Raw genomic sequence first — 15830 nt, 5'->3', positions numbered from 1 at the left:
TTTACCTTCTTGTTAAGTTAAGTGTACAAGATGCTAATGGACGCACGATAAATCCAAGCGTCATGAAGGTTTTGATTGCGTAATTCAGTTTCTGGACGTCTAAATCAGCAATAATCATGGAAAGCCTGCGACCGGCGTCGTAGACACTGCAAACCCCCGACTGGATCGAGTGCCCTGCACGAGCCCTGCACTCACGATGTAGGAGATCTGGCGGGTCAGCTGGCCTGCCGGGTGAGGCGTCACAGTCTCCGGGTCATCCAGCGGGTCCTCCTTGCTGCCGTGGTCGCCCATCAGGTTGGCAAAGTCCAGCCCCACCTTCACCAGCTCCTCGTACGTGCCTTGCCCTGCGAGCCTGCCCTGCGACCAGACACGCGTCTGCGCTTGCACTCCACGCTCCTCACTGGATCAAGTTCCACACCTGTTAGGCCCATTCCACGATGGCACGGAAAAAAGAGACGGATTTTCCGCAACATTTCACTATCACGTCTCCGCTGCTACCACCACAATGCACGGAAACGTAAAAATGGCAAACCAACGAGATTGTATTTCAAGGTTGCCAAAATATTAATCAATTAAAAATATATATTAAACAAAGACAATAGGACGGGCAGAATTTATAATTATAATAAAATAAAACCACAAAGTCTAATATATTTTATTAGCATATGCATATCTATCATTTTTTCCTTTTAATTTCAGTAAATAATTTTCATGTCACTTTGTTTCATAAAGATGTATCTGAGAAAGTTTTAAGTACGTAGGCAAATAGAATCAGTATCAATAACTCATAATCAAAACTTTTGGGGGGTCACATAAAATTCAGTCATATTTTTGGTTAAATACGTTAGTTGATTTAAAAGTAATCCAACAGTATGTAACCTTGCATCATAAAAACCCATACCATAGAGAGAGACCACCAGACTGTTTGACTTCCACTGAATGATATAGGGGCCCAATTTGTTTTTCACTCAAAATCAATTTCAAACATTCCAAACATTTTAACGATTTATTTATTTTTACTTTAATCCTGCATTTTATGGAACAAGGGTAACACAGCTTTGCCGAGATCGATACACGCAATTTGATTCGACTTCGCAAATATTTTAAGCACTTGATTTGATGTTGGCTTCGCATCGGGGCAGGGGCCACCCACCTCCTGCAGGATGACGATGTGGTCGGCGCCCCGCAGGTACTGCAGCTGGTGCGTGATGAGCACCACCGCCTTGTCCCGCAAGAAGCCCCGGATGCAGTCGTCGAACAGGTGGTTGCCCACGTGGGTGTCCACCGCCGACAGAGGGTCGTCCAGCAGGTAGATGTCCGCGTCCATGTACACTGCCCTGGAGAGAGGGGGGAACCCACGACTAGTGACGGCGTTACACAGCGGGTGTCGCCCGATTCTCGCTACCGTTAAAAATATTGCTTTCTATACCTAGAGGTGGACAGCAATAAATCTACACAAAAGCGAAATTAAATCAGTACACCGCCAAACCCTCAAATGTTAAGTCAATACACACCTTAACACCGAAATGCAGCAAAATTCACCTAAATTACCTCATTATAGCTATTAAAAATTAATTTCATATATATTATTTTTATTATTGAATATTTCATTTGCAGATTTTCTTTTTTAACTTACCGCTCTTCAATAGATGTACATAGTAGTATTGTTTAATGTACATATTTTTTAAGTGTCTTACCACAAATTGTTGAAGCAGTTTATCAATGTAATTGTGCTTGATACATACTTATTATCACATTTGTTTCAATTCTATTGATGATAAAGACAAAACGCACTATTTTTAATAATGAAATTAGCTTTTTTATAACACCATAAAATTTGGTTTTATCTATACCATCTGTAATCATAATAAATTTTAATATTTTATTTTCACTATTTGTTTGTTCTTTTCTAAAATATAAATTAGTCTCTAATTGATAAATATACTTGACAGACTCTATGAAGTGACGTGAAGGCTTGCTAATTCAAATTTATACATATGTATAGGAAAGGAAACCTGCCTACGCCATACATACCGATCAAGGTGGCTGCAGTGGTTAACGCACCGGAACTGCCATCTAGAGGACGAGAGTGTGAACATCCATATCCGTCTGTCCATCCTGATTCTGAATTCCCGTGGTTTCTTAAAATAACTTTTGGCTAACGCTCGGCTGCTTCCTTATTGTATATTTTATCTCATTCTTAGATTGCAGCGTACGTTCTAGTGGACATTTTTACCCCTTCCAATGCATGATACCTGCTACTTCCCCTTACCAGAAATGTTTTAGTCACAATTTTGTATTATGTAATGTAACATTTTAAATTGTACTTAATTTTTATTTTGTAAAGAAAAAATTTGAATGAAAATTTGAGAAATACATTTTCTGGTCGTATTTCATCAAGAGCATCATGTGATATTATTCCATTTTTACTTATAATAAAACATGACAATGTTTCCATCTTTTGTAATTTTTGTCATTAAATTTTAATTACATTTAATATTAAAAATTCAGGCTCTGCTCGACCATAGCATGCCTTAATATTAATGGTGCCCGACTGCTACAAATAGTTTCTACAGTGAAATAACACAGACAAATTACAATTCAAGCTTATTACTATTATAGATGGCATAAAAAATTAGTTTTTTTAATGTTAAAAAGCTGGATAGTATTGATCTGGCGACAGTGGGTGCTACTTTCTCCGGAAAAAAAAACTAAGCGTGAGACAGACTATAGTTCGTGACAAGATTCTTTCAAACAACATTCCTTTCCTGCGTCGTCAGGTTACCGTCTCGAATGACCTCGCTGTCAACTTTGAATATATGTATATACTAGAGATGTACGAACCTGCAAATTTTTAAGTCGAGTCGAGTCGAGTCGAATTTTACAATAATTAGTTCGAGTCGATTCGAGTCGAGTTTGTAGATCATAAATTCAAGTCGAGTCGATTCGAGTCTGAATTTTTATTTGAATCTTTGACACTTAAGTCGAGCTTGAATATTTGCACTTTATTGCTAAGAGTCCTTAGATGGTTGTCTTGTTATATCATGGCCCACTTAATCAAATATATTTAAAATACAAGTATTAATACAAATAATTCATTTAGGTTAAATTCTTAACTGATATAATACAATTCAATAATTGAGGTATAGAGCATAGAATAAAAGTATTTTCGAAATTTTTAAATTTTATTTAACAAATATCGCCCAATTGTGAAAATTAAAAAATTCGATATCTCCTAAAGTATTTGAAATTTCTTATATTCGCCGGCTTTAATGAAAAGAGGAATTTAAAGAGCATGTAATAAAAGTATTTTCAGATTTTTAACATTTTTGTTTCGCAAATACCGCTCAACTACATATTTACCTTATTTTGAACCGAACGAGTTAGCTGCGGCCTGTAGCATTCACGAGTCAATAAAAAACATTGAATATAATTTAGGCTTGTTGGCGCGAAGGTTAGGGTAAGATTCACACAATCATTAGAACATTTTTGAAAACTTTCACTTATGGGAAGTGTAAGGCCGTGCTACAATTGGCGCAACATTACAATAAACGTTCCCATAACAAATATAATACATTTAAAGATTATTGCTACAACACTAACGCCGTTACGTTGCCGGCCAATCGCAAGCTGGCACTTCTAACCAATACATGCTTTTGTATTTGTATGGAATAGTTACACTTTATAAAATACTTTATACTTCATAATTAATTTTAACTTGCCACTTAACTTGGATAGCAAACAATTATACAAAACGCCATCTCGCCGAACGTAATAGTGTAAACAAACACGGAAAAAAAATTCATGTTCGCCAACCTATACTTCCTAAAATTAGTGGAGCAAAGTTATTTTTAAATGCCATTTCGTGATTGGTGGCGTATCAGTCGCAAACATGCGCACAAATATAACGCTACCGTTAATTTATTATTGTAACGTTGCGCCGATTGTAGCACGGATTTACTAAAAAAAAAAGTAATATTTCTGCCGATATTGTGATTATAAAATTTAATTCGTGTTTTGTTTATTAAAAATGTGTTCGTCTTCTTTGCTATGTGGTCACACCTGTTAAGTTGGCAATATGTAAAACTAAAATATAAATAATATGGCCGATTGTCGTCATTGTTTGTAAGTACGTGTTTCGGTCTTACGTACGTAATTTTTAGTGTCGGCCGAAGTCACGTAAGGAGATTTTAAGAATTTATTGTAATTCAATTTTATTATATTTTATCATAGAGTTTTACCCGAATTTCCTTTCGAGTTTCGCCCCGTCGAGTAAAATAAACTCGAATGCCGAGCCGAGCCGAGCTGATGCTACTCGCTCGACTCGACTCGAATTTTCGAGTCTCGGCCCATCACTAGTATATACTGTATAGAAGTCGCGAGTGGATAGGATTTACTCTACGTTTTTCAGGAGCGTATGATGAGCAGCTTGGAAACTTCACCGCTGCAGTGCGCTGCCCTAACACCCTGTATCGTCTTAGTCGTTATTTACACGTTAGAGCGCAGCACTGTCGCCCGCTGTCATTCCCCGCACCCCCCACCCATTATTATCTGCAGCTCAAGGTCGTTCAACGGGAGGGGGAAGGGGTGTTTGAAGAGTTCGACACTTGTCCGCTAGGGACCACCACAAGTCGATGCTCTAGAGATGGTGGCGATTACGGCGGTGAATTAACCAACTACCTCTAAACCGTATTAGAAATTTTAACCTGGGCTGGCGACTTCTATACAGTATATATATTCAAAGCTATCAACAAGACCTGAGCCCGCTCGGGTAAGGAGACACGCAAACACCCTGTACCTGGCCAGGTTGATGCGGGCCCGCTGACCGCCGCTCAGCGACGCTCCCCGCTCGCCCATGATGGTCTTGTCCCCGTGCGGCAGCAGCTGGAAGTCGTGGCTCAGGGCGCACACTCGCACCACCTCCCGGTAGCGTTGGCGCTCGTACGGCCGTCCGAACAGGATGTTCTGCCGCACAGAGCCGGCGAACAGCCACGGCTCCCCAGACGCGAACGACACCTTGCCGTTGACGCGCAGGGTCCCCCTCGTCAGCGGCAGCTCCCGCAGCATCAGGTGCAGCAGCGACGTCTACCCGGGAACACACGCGGTTACTAGCTTCGGCACACGGGTAGAGGATCATCGACTTCACAACAAGCCGGAAGATACCGTACTCTTGAAACTCTGCTTTAGTCATGGGCGACATCTGATTTTTCTCTAATCTCAATCTCATTTTAATTCTTCAATCCTGATGTAAAGCTAATCCCAAAGGGTGCCGGACTAGAGATTTTGCTAGATTATCAAACTTGAAAATATTTTAAACAGAAATACCAAAGAAATATTAATACACAGTAAAATAGTATTTATAAAAACTTGTAATACAATTGTACACAGAGAGAAAAATTGCAGATAGGTATTAAACATTAAAGTCTCTGCTATCATGTTGTGTCCGTGATTCAAATCTCTTCTTCAAAAATCCATTATGGAAATGCAACCTGCAAGAAAACAAGAAAATACCTTAACTGAATTGAAAACCGAAAATAAAGATAAACTCTGAGCGAAATAAAAAATAATGTTACCTAGCAAAGGTTAAAAGCCGGAATCGAGTCCTCCCGCCTCCCGCCCAATATTGCATAATTTCACATAACATAATGATGTTAGCTACCTTTTAACTTATTTTGTCTTTGCTTATTATTTAAACATGCTTAAGTTAATTTGTTTAACTTAGCTCAAAAATTATTTATTTTTTGAATACTTAACCATACAATAAAACATCATGACTTTAAAGAATTTCTCAATTCAAATTAGATATTTTCAGTTCGCCAGCAATTTTTTTTTACATTTATTAACAGTTCAGTTCTAAGTATTATCATTATGAAAGTACGATAACTGTGTTTTGAGATTTCTTCAATGCATATCATATAGAGAAATTCATGGTGCTAATGTCTGCAATAGGTTTGAGCGTATAAACTTAGTTTCAAAACTACAATTGTGTAGCTAAGGGGCATAAGGGTGGGTGTCCTGCCTTGTGCTTTCCAGCTATAAAATTTTTGAAGTAAAATTGTAAATTAAAATCATAAACAAACATAAGAGCGGGAGATCATGAACCTCGAGTACCTCACCTTGCCGGAGCCCACGCTGCCGATGACCGCCACGCACTGCCGCGGCCACACGCGGAGACTGACGCCCGACAGCGTGGGCGCCGCCTGCTCCGGCACCCACCAGGCCTGTGCATCTTCCAGCACCAGCCGGGGCCCCGCGGGAGGTGCCTCGTCCGCGTCGTCCATGAACCTGATGGCCCCCCCGTTGTTCTCGCCCGGCGACTCCTTGATCCGCAGCTCCAGCCCGTCCTTCAGCCCGTTGCTGGCGGCGTCGGCCGGCGTGGGCCCGGGCACCTGCGTCTCGTCGTGAAGCAGGTACCTCTGCAACCACACCGCACTTCACTCTGTGTCTGCCCTCACGCCGGAGACCGTGTGGCGGCGCGTCACCCTCCCTCTGCCGACAGTGACACTGCTTTCCTCGCGGCGATCAGACTCTCAGACATGCGGCACGTAGTACCATACGGGTCGCTACCACAACGCCGAACGTACAATAACGCCGAATACCATAGCGCCGAATGTCAAAATTGACCATAACGCCGACAGCTAGAAAACTGCTGTGTACCACAACGCCAAATTACCACAACGCCGAAAAATAATTTTTGCGGGGAAAGGGGGGCCACAGGAGCAAAATGAAAAACAACTGAATGAATTTGTGTGCTAACCTTACCTAAAGTAACCTTTGTGGCAGTCCTGCAATGACATTTTTCGGCGTTAATGTACTTCGGCGTTGTGGTAATTCGGCGTTGTGGTACACAGCAGTTTTCTAGCTGTCTGCGTTGTGGTACACAGCAGTTTTCTAGCTGTCTGTGTTGTGGTCAATTTTGACATTCGGCATTATGGTATTCGGCGTTATTGTACGTTCAGCGTTTTGGTGCGTCCCCGTACCATACCAGCAGAAGTAGCAGACTTTAAGGGTCTGAAAACGAGGTGGTTTTTTTCCCGCCATGCGCAACAGCATGGACCATGAATCAAAGGACACGACCATCTCAGCGCTTTTACCTGGAATGATTTTTCTGGAAAACGTGCAAAAACCAAAATCAAGATGGCCAGACCAGGATTCGTACCTGGGTCCTCTGTAACGTGAAAGTCAGGGAAGCATTTTTTTTAAGAAGTTTCCACTTGAGACTCAGCCTCATTCCTCGTATTGGAATTTTGGTTTTTAGTTCATCCCAGCAATGCATAAGAATTTTTTTTTTTTGAAAATGGGATTATAGCAGTTGGCCGAAACAACGAGTCTGTCTCCCTGGTAGGGCAGCCGGCTCCTATGACTGTCAGCCCCATTCCATCCATGTGGACCCTGCCTCAGGCGGGAAACTACATGTTGATTTTCATTTTCACTATAGCAGTCACATTGTATGGTGGAGAAATACAGAAATAATCTTATAGTAGGTATCATTGTCATATTACACCACCAATAAGTTTTATTGATGTAAACAGGCAACCCGACTATTAGAACAGTAGATAAAGTGGACACATAGAAAAACAATAGGTTGCCTTAACACTAAAACATAAAATTGCAATACCCCGAACTAGTGGGCAAGGCTGAACCTGTAGTTTTCTACTCAAAACGTTTTTAATAATTTTGCTTGATTATTTTAAATGTACTGTGAATTTGAATTTCCCACCTTATTGTGTTGATGGTTGGAAAACGTTGTTATATATATGAAACATGAATTCTTCAAACTTGCATAAATATAGAATAAAACTCTCTTAAGAAAAACCCAATTGTTGTAATGGAGTGCAGGATTGCGAATAATGGAATTGCATCTGCACCAACCATGCACACCACCCCACAACTGCCAACATAACATACATTTGTTAAAAAAAAATTAGCACCTGACCTATTAATAGATTATTACATATAATTTTTACCCTTTTAAAATGTTTTCCTTTAAAAAAGTTAATATCTAAGCAACTTGATAAATTTCTTAATAGGTACATAATGTGTTATCTTATACAACGTAAAATCAGTACCAGACATCTTGTTGGATTTTTCATATACTAAACCACAGCTGGCAATGCAGCTTCCAAATTATATTATGGTCGATTTTATGGATTAACTTAGCATAGTACTGTCGTAGCCAGTGCTTTGAGTCTAGGGAAAAAAATTCCACTTTTGAAATATTCCATATGAAATGATCAGCTATCGCCCCCGGGGGTTACAGGCTGGCACTAAGATACAAAAGATTTGGGAGGTGATTCTTAACTGGACGTAGTTATGCAAAAAGGAACCAACCCACATGAAACCTATTCTGAGTATTTTGAAGTTAAAGGTAATTATAAATTGTAATTCTCGTATTGATAACATAATGTGGGTATAATTTTAATGGTCTAGTATAAATACTGATATAATAATAGCAACGACGGTACGATCAACCTTGTAGTACTATTTTAATTTATTTTCAAATAAAATATAACAAAATTGTGGGATGGTTCCTTTTTGCATAACTACGTCCAACTGTCCTGGCAAGAATGTGGGTAACAATCTAAGATCGTGGGTTTGGTACATTTCAAGTGGGACTTTCTCAAGATGAAGTACCTGTAGCCTGAGCGTGGAGACCCTGGCCTCGGCGACCTGGGCGATGCCCAGCGGGAAGTACACCGTCATCGTCTGCCGCAGGATGCTGTAGTACGAGGCCAGCACGAACACCTGGGAACACGACACGACGCTGCACTTCCTAGAGCCGTGCTCGCCGGAAAAAGCCCTGCGGTACATTCTTTCACGCCACCCGTGATGCTTGTTTGCGTGCAAGGCAGTTTCCAAGACATTTGGAATTGGCATTAAGGCCCCGGAGTGCAGACATTCAGAAAAAAAAAAAAACACAAATTCAAACTGCTGGAGATATCCGAGTGGGGTATGGTTACAAAAAAAGCATTTACGAATACACTGATGGCAGATGAGCAGTTCTGTTTCCATATTTTGTTTTTAAACGTAATTATTAGAAGTGGGACAAAAAGAGCTTATACGTGTGTTTTATTAATATTTTTCCGTACGGAATATCCGATACCGATTTTTGAAAACACACAAGGGATTTGCATTTCACCTTTATCTATGTTATGGTTGAAGCTGTAATCTCATGGAGTCCCTAAGCTGGGCAAAAATACTGCGCACTAGTCCACAGCCTTGCTCTTAAAGGCAACCCCACGCTAGATGCATCAGCAAGCGTCGCGCTTATCATTCTGTCTCACTAACACAAATTACCCCATACTAGGCGGGTCCCTTAGTAGACATGTGAGAATATTCAAAACATAAAATTTCAAAATGAGTAATATGTTATTTGTAATAAATGAATTCCAAATACATAAACTTCTAAAATACTGATCTTTCATTTGTATTTTAACATTTTAAGAGAAGTAAAACTGTTTATATTTACTAAGACAAAATAATTTGTTGCATGCACCCCACATTTTTCATTTCAAATATTACCAGTATTATCATAGCTATTGAAATTTTTAAGAAAACTTGTAAGATTTTAAAAATATGAATGTAATACCATTTAGTTCATTTTGAAAATTTGGTATTATAATAAAAAAATTTATTAGAAATTATTGATATTCAATTTGACTTCCCAGGAAATTTACTTTACGTTTTATTTGAAGCTTTAGTTGTGATGCAAAGCTTACGTCAGACGTGAAGCTTCACATTTGTTGCAAAGCTTTAAAACAATGGAAGCCTAACATTCGCTCACGATAATTATTATTTTTTTTGGTATATATTTTGCTTGAATAAAGCTGGTAACTTTAAAATAAATTTAAGAAGGCACTCTGTTTCAGTATTAATATTATGCAAGTAATTTTATAATTTTTATTGAATGATGTTCTACGTAGTTACCATTTGGTTAATCACCTAATCAAATTCAAACATCATAGACAAACAATTATTTTACTTACTTCAATCTTATATTTTATGAAATAAGTGTAATACAGCATCGTTAAAAAATGTTCACAATTTCGATTCAACTCTGGGATTATTTTAAACATTGAATTTGATATTTGCTTTGCATCAAAAAGCAAGCATTCGCACAGGCCTACGGCCACGGTCCCGAAAGTGACTGTTTGAGGAACTTCCACGGTACCACTACAAAGCTATGGCTAAATGGGTACTCGGAATAGAGTCAGTCACAAATCTTCCACCCACCTTCTCCGCCGTGATGTTGTTCCCGAGGAGCACATAGGACATGACGCTGATGAAGATAGACATGCGGGTTATGATGAGTATGAAGGAGAGCATGGTGCCACGGATGTAAGACGTGAGTCTCACGTTCTTTATCTCGTTCCTGCAACACAACACACGAGAACTGTGTCGAACCCCAAACTGAAACAGCAATTGCAATCAGAGAACAAAAGAGAACGAGTTTTTTTAAAAATATACACACAACTTCTCTCCAAGTCTCAGCACTGAAGGGTGAACACGAAAGAGACAACTTACGAACCATCAAGCGTTTCTGCACCAACGTTACAACAAAAAATGGTTAAGAATTATTAAATTATGTACAAATTGCAATTTTTGTGTGAGCATATAAAACAACTAAATCTTTCTCTATCCACAGATAATGTAAGTGAGCACAATGACATGAAGAAATCACAAAGGGGTTGACGAAAATGAGGTGATGAAGCAGGGCACTGGACTCTCTATGAAAAACCCATTTTCGACGACCACACCAGCAAGAGTTTGGTTTCTGTGGTTTCACAAAACTACTACCGACACAAAACCTAAATAATCATCAACAACAAACCACAAAACTTTAAACATGTTTTATATTCTGTTTGTACGCAGTGTCTCTACTCTTGATGAGGGCAGCTGTACGATCAAAATCTTTGAATAATATTTTTGTTGTTTTGATGGGTTTTTTCCTGGTGTTTTTTGTCCTGCCTCTTCTAATGATTGTACAGTGGTTATCACAAACAAGTTTAGTAGTAGATGCTATTTAATCTGGCATTCTTCAGTTTGGCGTAGATTGTAAACCAGCACAGATTGGACCGCTCGCGTTCGGATAGTTTTCGTTGGATTCCTGTTTTCCGGCGGGTTACCTATCACGTTTGCAGAATATTACAACTATGTAAACACAAAGTACAGCCATAGATGCTTTTTACAACTTGTATTATAAATCATTATCATCCTAAAATGCTTCCAACCTTCAGTCAGGTCAGCAATTACCTGCTATAGTACATATATCTACTTGCTAACAACTTTCCTGAGGAATGCAATAAAATGAATGAAATAAAAATTACAAGCTTATACTGCTAGTTTGCTAGCAGCCACGAACTTCGCTAAGCGGATGGGTTTCGCCAAGGAGAAAGATAGGAAGTTGCAAGACCTTACCATATGATCGTGTGGCGGACATAGAGAAATGACCCAAACTCACTGCTTGTTTCAATGACATACCACCTACGATTTTCTATTATAAAACTAAATGCACCCCTTTTACACTCCCTTAGTGATGGAATTTAATAATTACACATAGTCTATATTACTTTGAGGCCAATAAACTATTGATGTATTTACAAAAAAATCATATCAATCTGTTGCTCCATTGCTGCGTGAAAGTAGGACAAACAGACAATAACACTTTGGCATTAAAATATTAAAAATTATAGGGATTGTACTATAATGTATTTTTTTTTCTATTCCCACCAAAACAATACTGGCGTTGGATAATCCGGCAAAGTCGTTAATCCCAAACATGCTGGATCATCGAGCTCTTACCGTACCTCATTAAGCCGCTCTTCTACTCCTGAAACAAAATGAAGCGAACACCATTCCGACCAATACCCTAACGAGAGTGTGAATGTGGCCGAGCTCACTTCCTGGCTTTCTCAACAAGCTTGGCGAACGGCTTCTCCCACGTGTACATCTTGATGACCTGGATGCCAGAGATGATCTCGTTCATCAGCCGCACCCTCTCGTCTGTCCTGATGGCAGTCTTCATACGCAGCTCCGATGTCTTCTTGCCCAGGTACGCTGCAACCCATACGCACCCCTCGGTTGGCACAACCCACCAGTTCTTCAATCCAGTTACTTTCCGTGTCGTGCCCATCACCTCCATCTGACATTCGCCCGTCCGACACTCTTCTGTCCATCAAGGCCAAGCGATTTACAACATGACTTCATCCGTTCGTCAAAATATTTTCCCAAATCAGACGTCCAACAGTCCGTGTTTTTCTCTCGAGAGGATTGAATTGATGATGTTAGCTGTTTGTCGTGTTTTTGCACATATCGTATAAGCATATCCTCGGAAAAATTCAGAGTCACGAATGAACGTCTATTAGGACGAGATTTTTAACAAATAGGTATTAGCAAATTCAAACTCCACAGCCGTGTATTCTTGGGACAAAATGTATGTTGCAACCAAAACCTTGATGTGTAAGCTATCTTGTCTGTCATGAGTTAGAGCTTGCCAAGCTTTTGATGGACAGACGGATATGTAGAATTTTTTCCGGCCACCCAATAGGCTGCAGGTTACATGATCGACCGACGAATGACGGACGGACACCACAGCTCAGAGGCGGCGGGGGGGTAAGGCGGGGGGGTAAGGCGGGGGGGTAAGGCGGGGGGGGTAAGGCGGGGGGGGTAAGGCGGGGGGGTAAGGTGGGGGGGTAAGGCGGGAGGGTAAGGCGGGGGGTAAGGCGGGGGGTAAGGCGGGAGGGTAAGGCGGGGGGTAAGGCGGGAGGGTAAGGCGGGGGGTAAGGCTGGGGGTAAGGCGGGGGGTAAGGCGGGGGGTAAGGCGGGGGTAAGGCGGGGGGTAAGGCGGGGGGTAAGGCGGGGGGGTAAGGCGGGGGGGTAAGGCGGGGGGCTAAGGCGGGGGGTAAGGCGGGGGGTAAGGCAGGGGGTAAGGCGGGGGGTAAGGCGGGGGGTAAGGCGGGGGTAAGGTGGGGTGTAAGGTGGGGGATAAGGCGGGGGATAAGGCGGGGGTAAGGCGGGGGATAAGGCGGGGGATAAGGCGGGGGATAAGGCGGGGGGTAAGGCGGGGGGTAAGGCGGGGGATAAGGCGGGGGGTAAGGCGGGGGGTAAGGCGGGGTAAGGCGGGGGAAGGCGGGGGGAAGGCGGGGATGGTGGAGGGGAAGGCGGGGGAAGGCGGGGGAAGGCGGGTGAAGGCAGGGGAATGTGGGGGAATGTGGGGGAAGGCGGAGGAAGGCGGGGGAAGGCGGGTGAAGGCAGGGGAATGTGGGGGAATGTGGGGGAATGTGGGGGAAGGCGGAGGAAGGCGGGGGAAGGCGGCGCACACACACCTTGCAGGGGGATGAAGAGCAGCAGAACGATCACGCCGAGCAGGGCGCAGAAGCCCACCTCGCGCCACATGAAGTAGGTCGCGACGACCGTCTGCACCGGCCCCACCCACAGGTAGTGCAGGAAGATCACCGCCTGGTCGTAGCGGGACACGTCGTTGGACAGCAGGTTCACCGCCTGGCCTGGCGTCGTCTGCCGCAGCGCCGTCTTGCTCAGCCGCAGAGACTGGGCGCACCACACCGGACCCCCGACACATGCACGGTTAGCTGGCGGGAGTCGAACACTCAACTATTCAATTACAGCATCTTCAGTGATTATCAGACGGCAAAAAGGAAAACATGACTTAGAAAAATAATGTTTTTAATGAAACTGTCTATTAAGTTTTGTAATTGGGAATCAATAAGTTGTCTGCATCGCCAAGGGATCAAGGCCCATTCGGTCGAGCACAAAGTTTTGATCACGAACCTCGTAAGGCATACATTCCCAACTATTTACACATTACAGATAATTAATGCATTGATGCATGTTCTTCTAAAAAAAAATATTATTATTTACCTGATTGGCTACTACCTGTACAAATAAGATGTGTACATACTTTTACAAAGCAATACAATCAAGCCAGCTACTACATGAGTTTTGTCGAAGCTAATTATTTCTTCGGTGTTTTACAAGAAGTAAAAGGTAATGATATCGAGTAACCATTGCACTCAAATTTACGATACTGCTACCTAATGCAATGCTGGTGAGGAACATACTTTTAACACAAGAACGTCAAGACTTGTGGTGGTGGTTTCAAGAACATTACACTGTTAACAGTAATGCACGAACAGTGACCTCATGGCGGACACACACCTTCCTGTAGAGGAGAGAGCACGCAGCCACGCGTATCTTCATGCCCACGTGGAAGATGGCGAGCATGAACGGGTGCATCGCCAGTATGTTGATGAGCGAGCAGGCTACCACGCCCATCGCACACCCGTACGCCTCCTCCTTCGAGATCACGCCTCCAACGTTCTCCGGGCCGAAGTAGCGTAGCAAGCGCCCCAGGGCCAGAGGCTGGGACATTCTGGTGGGGGCAAAACAAAAAGACGCCTTCATTAGTAGAAAACATCAAAAATGCTGCATATAAAAGCTAAACGACGATGATATGTAAAAACAGGATTAACGTAGGATGTGGCTAGAGATAGACGATAATTGCACTAACAGATTTCTGGGTTCATCAGTTAACTGTCTGAAAAGCCAACTCAACTGTCGAAATTAAGTGGCACAAAGTAAACATGTTATTAAGTTCCGGTATCATAACATGGCGCTTTTCATGTCCAAGCCGCAAAGCAAACAGTTTTCATGAATCGTACACAAAACTTAAAATTTTGCCAACTGTAAACGTTGATATAAATTTTATACTTTAACCTGGTTCTTAAATATACATTACTTAAATAAATTGTTCCATGCAGTTTATTTCACACCATCACAACCCACTTCAAACACAAACAGAGGGAATAATTAGCTTGAAGAGACGTGCATGAGTAACTGCAGTACAAACCAGTCGGGAACTTATCACAAAGCTTTGCAGGCGAAATAAAACACACATGTAACACACAGCTACGAAAAGGGAAAAGACTTGCCACACACTGGCGTATAATTATTACTATTTACTGCTGTGGCGGAGAAGTTCGTTGCATGAAGTGCCTCACTAGCCGGCCCAGAAACAGCGGCTGGTTGGGTCTAACGATGCACAACAAGACAGAATACTTTGTAAATTGTTTCAGATGGCACTTGCAAGCAACACTTAAAAACAAACTAGCCTCATGAGCAGAAGACAATTAAGAGCTTGGATTAACAAATTGTGCATGAACCAATCACAATGACTCAACCAATGTAAGTATAAATAATAATAAAACATTTCTATAGCAGTAGGCACAATAATAAAAAAAGAGGCAACCACAACTTCATCCAAACATTTAATAGAAAAGTCTCACCATGGCAGCCCATCATATCAAAAGTAATTGCACTACCCACTGTCACTTTACTAAATGGTTATATTCACAGTAGACACATTACAGATTTCAATAAAAACAATAACTTTCAGGAAGAACTTCATTCAGAGATATAAACAGCCTGCAAGCACAAAGTGATGTAAACCAATTTTTGAGCAAGATAATGTTCATGTTTGTTTCCAAAATACATTGCACAAATCCTTTCAGATAATTTCTGTTCCTTTTCGCATGCACACACAAACATATGTAACAAACAGAATTTACTTTAAAATGTTTTCCTTCACATTATACATTTTTCTGTGATACCATTTCAATCAACACTATGAAAGCATCACAGCCAAAGAAAAAAGAAAACATATATATTTTTTATATTGAACTGTGATAAGGCAAAATACTTTAGATATTTGACTTTGCTTCAAATTAATGCACAAGTGGTTTGAAGGCCTAACCCGAGTGTTTCCTTCACATTATACATTTTTCTGTGATACAATTTCTATCAACACTACGAAA

The 15830-nt window shown here is 41.4% G+C and overlaps 1 protein-coding gene across 5 annotated transcripts in view; it reads right to left on the bottom strand.

Moving 5' to 3' along the window:
* Positions 1 to 15830, bottom strand: part of LOC134531996 (ATP-binding cassette subfamily C member 4-like) — a 125250-nt gene that overhangs the window by 16802 nt on the left and 92618 nt on the right. For 3 of the 5 annotated variants that reach the window (XM_063368111.1, XM_063368110.1, XM_063368108.1), the window contains exons 5-14: positions 14980 to 15048; positions 14176 to 14389; positions 13326 to 13548; positions 11901 to 12057; positions 10234 to 10372; positions 8635 to 8745; positions 6117 to 6416; positions 4799 to 5085; positions 1154 to 1337; positions 196 to 357 (exon numbers count right to left, since the gene is read on the bottom strand). In XM_063368111.1, the coding sequence (XP_063224181.1) occupies positions 196 to 357; positions 1154 to 1337; positions 4799 to 5085; positions 6117 to 6416; positions 8635 to 8745; positions 10234 to 10372; positions 11901 to 12057; positions 13326 to 13548; positions 14176 to 14389; positions 14980 to 15048 (1846 nt within the window). Of the gene's footprint in view, positions 1 to 195; positions 358 to 1153; positions 1338 to 4798; positions 5086 to 6116; positions 6417 to 8634; positions 8746 to 10233; positions 10373 to 11900; positions 12058 to 13325; positions 13549 to 14175; positions 14390 to 14972; positions 15049 to 15830 lie in introns of those variants that run through there. The other 2 variants (XM_063368113.1, XM_063368112.1) reach the window with 2 other exon arrangements.

The sequence above is a fragment of the Bacillus rossius genome, chromosome 5 (genome assembly GCF_032445375.1).
Source record: "Bacillus rossius redtenbacheri isolate Brsri chromosome 5, Brsri_v3, whole genome shotgun sequence".
Taxonomy (NCBI): domain Eukaryota; kingdom Metazoa; phylum Arthropoda; class Insecta; order Phasmatodea; family Bacillidae; genus Bacillus; species Bacillus rossius.
This window is presented reverse-complemented; position numbering and strand designations above follow the sequence as displayed.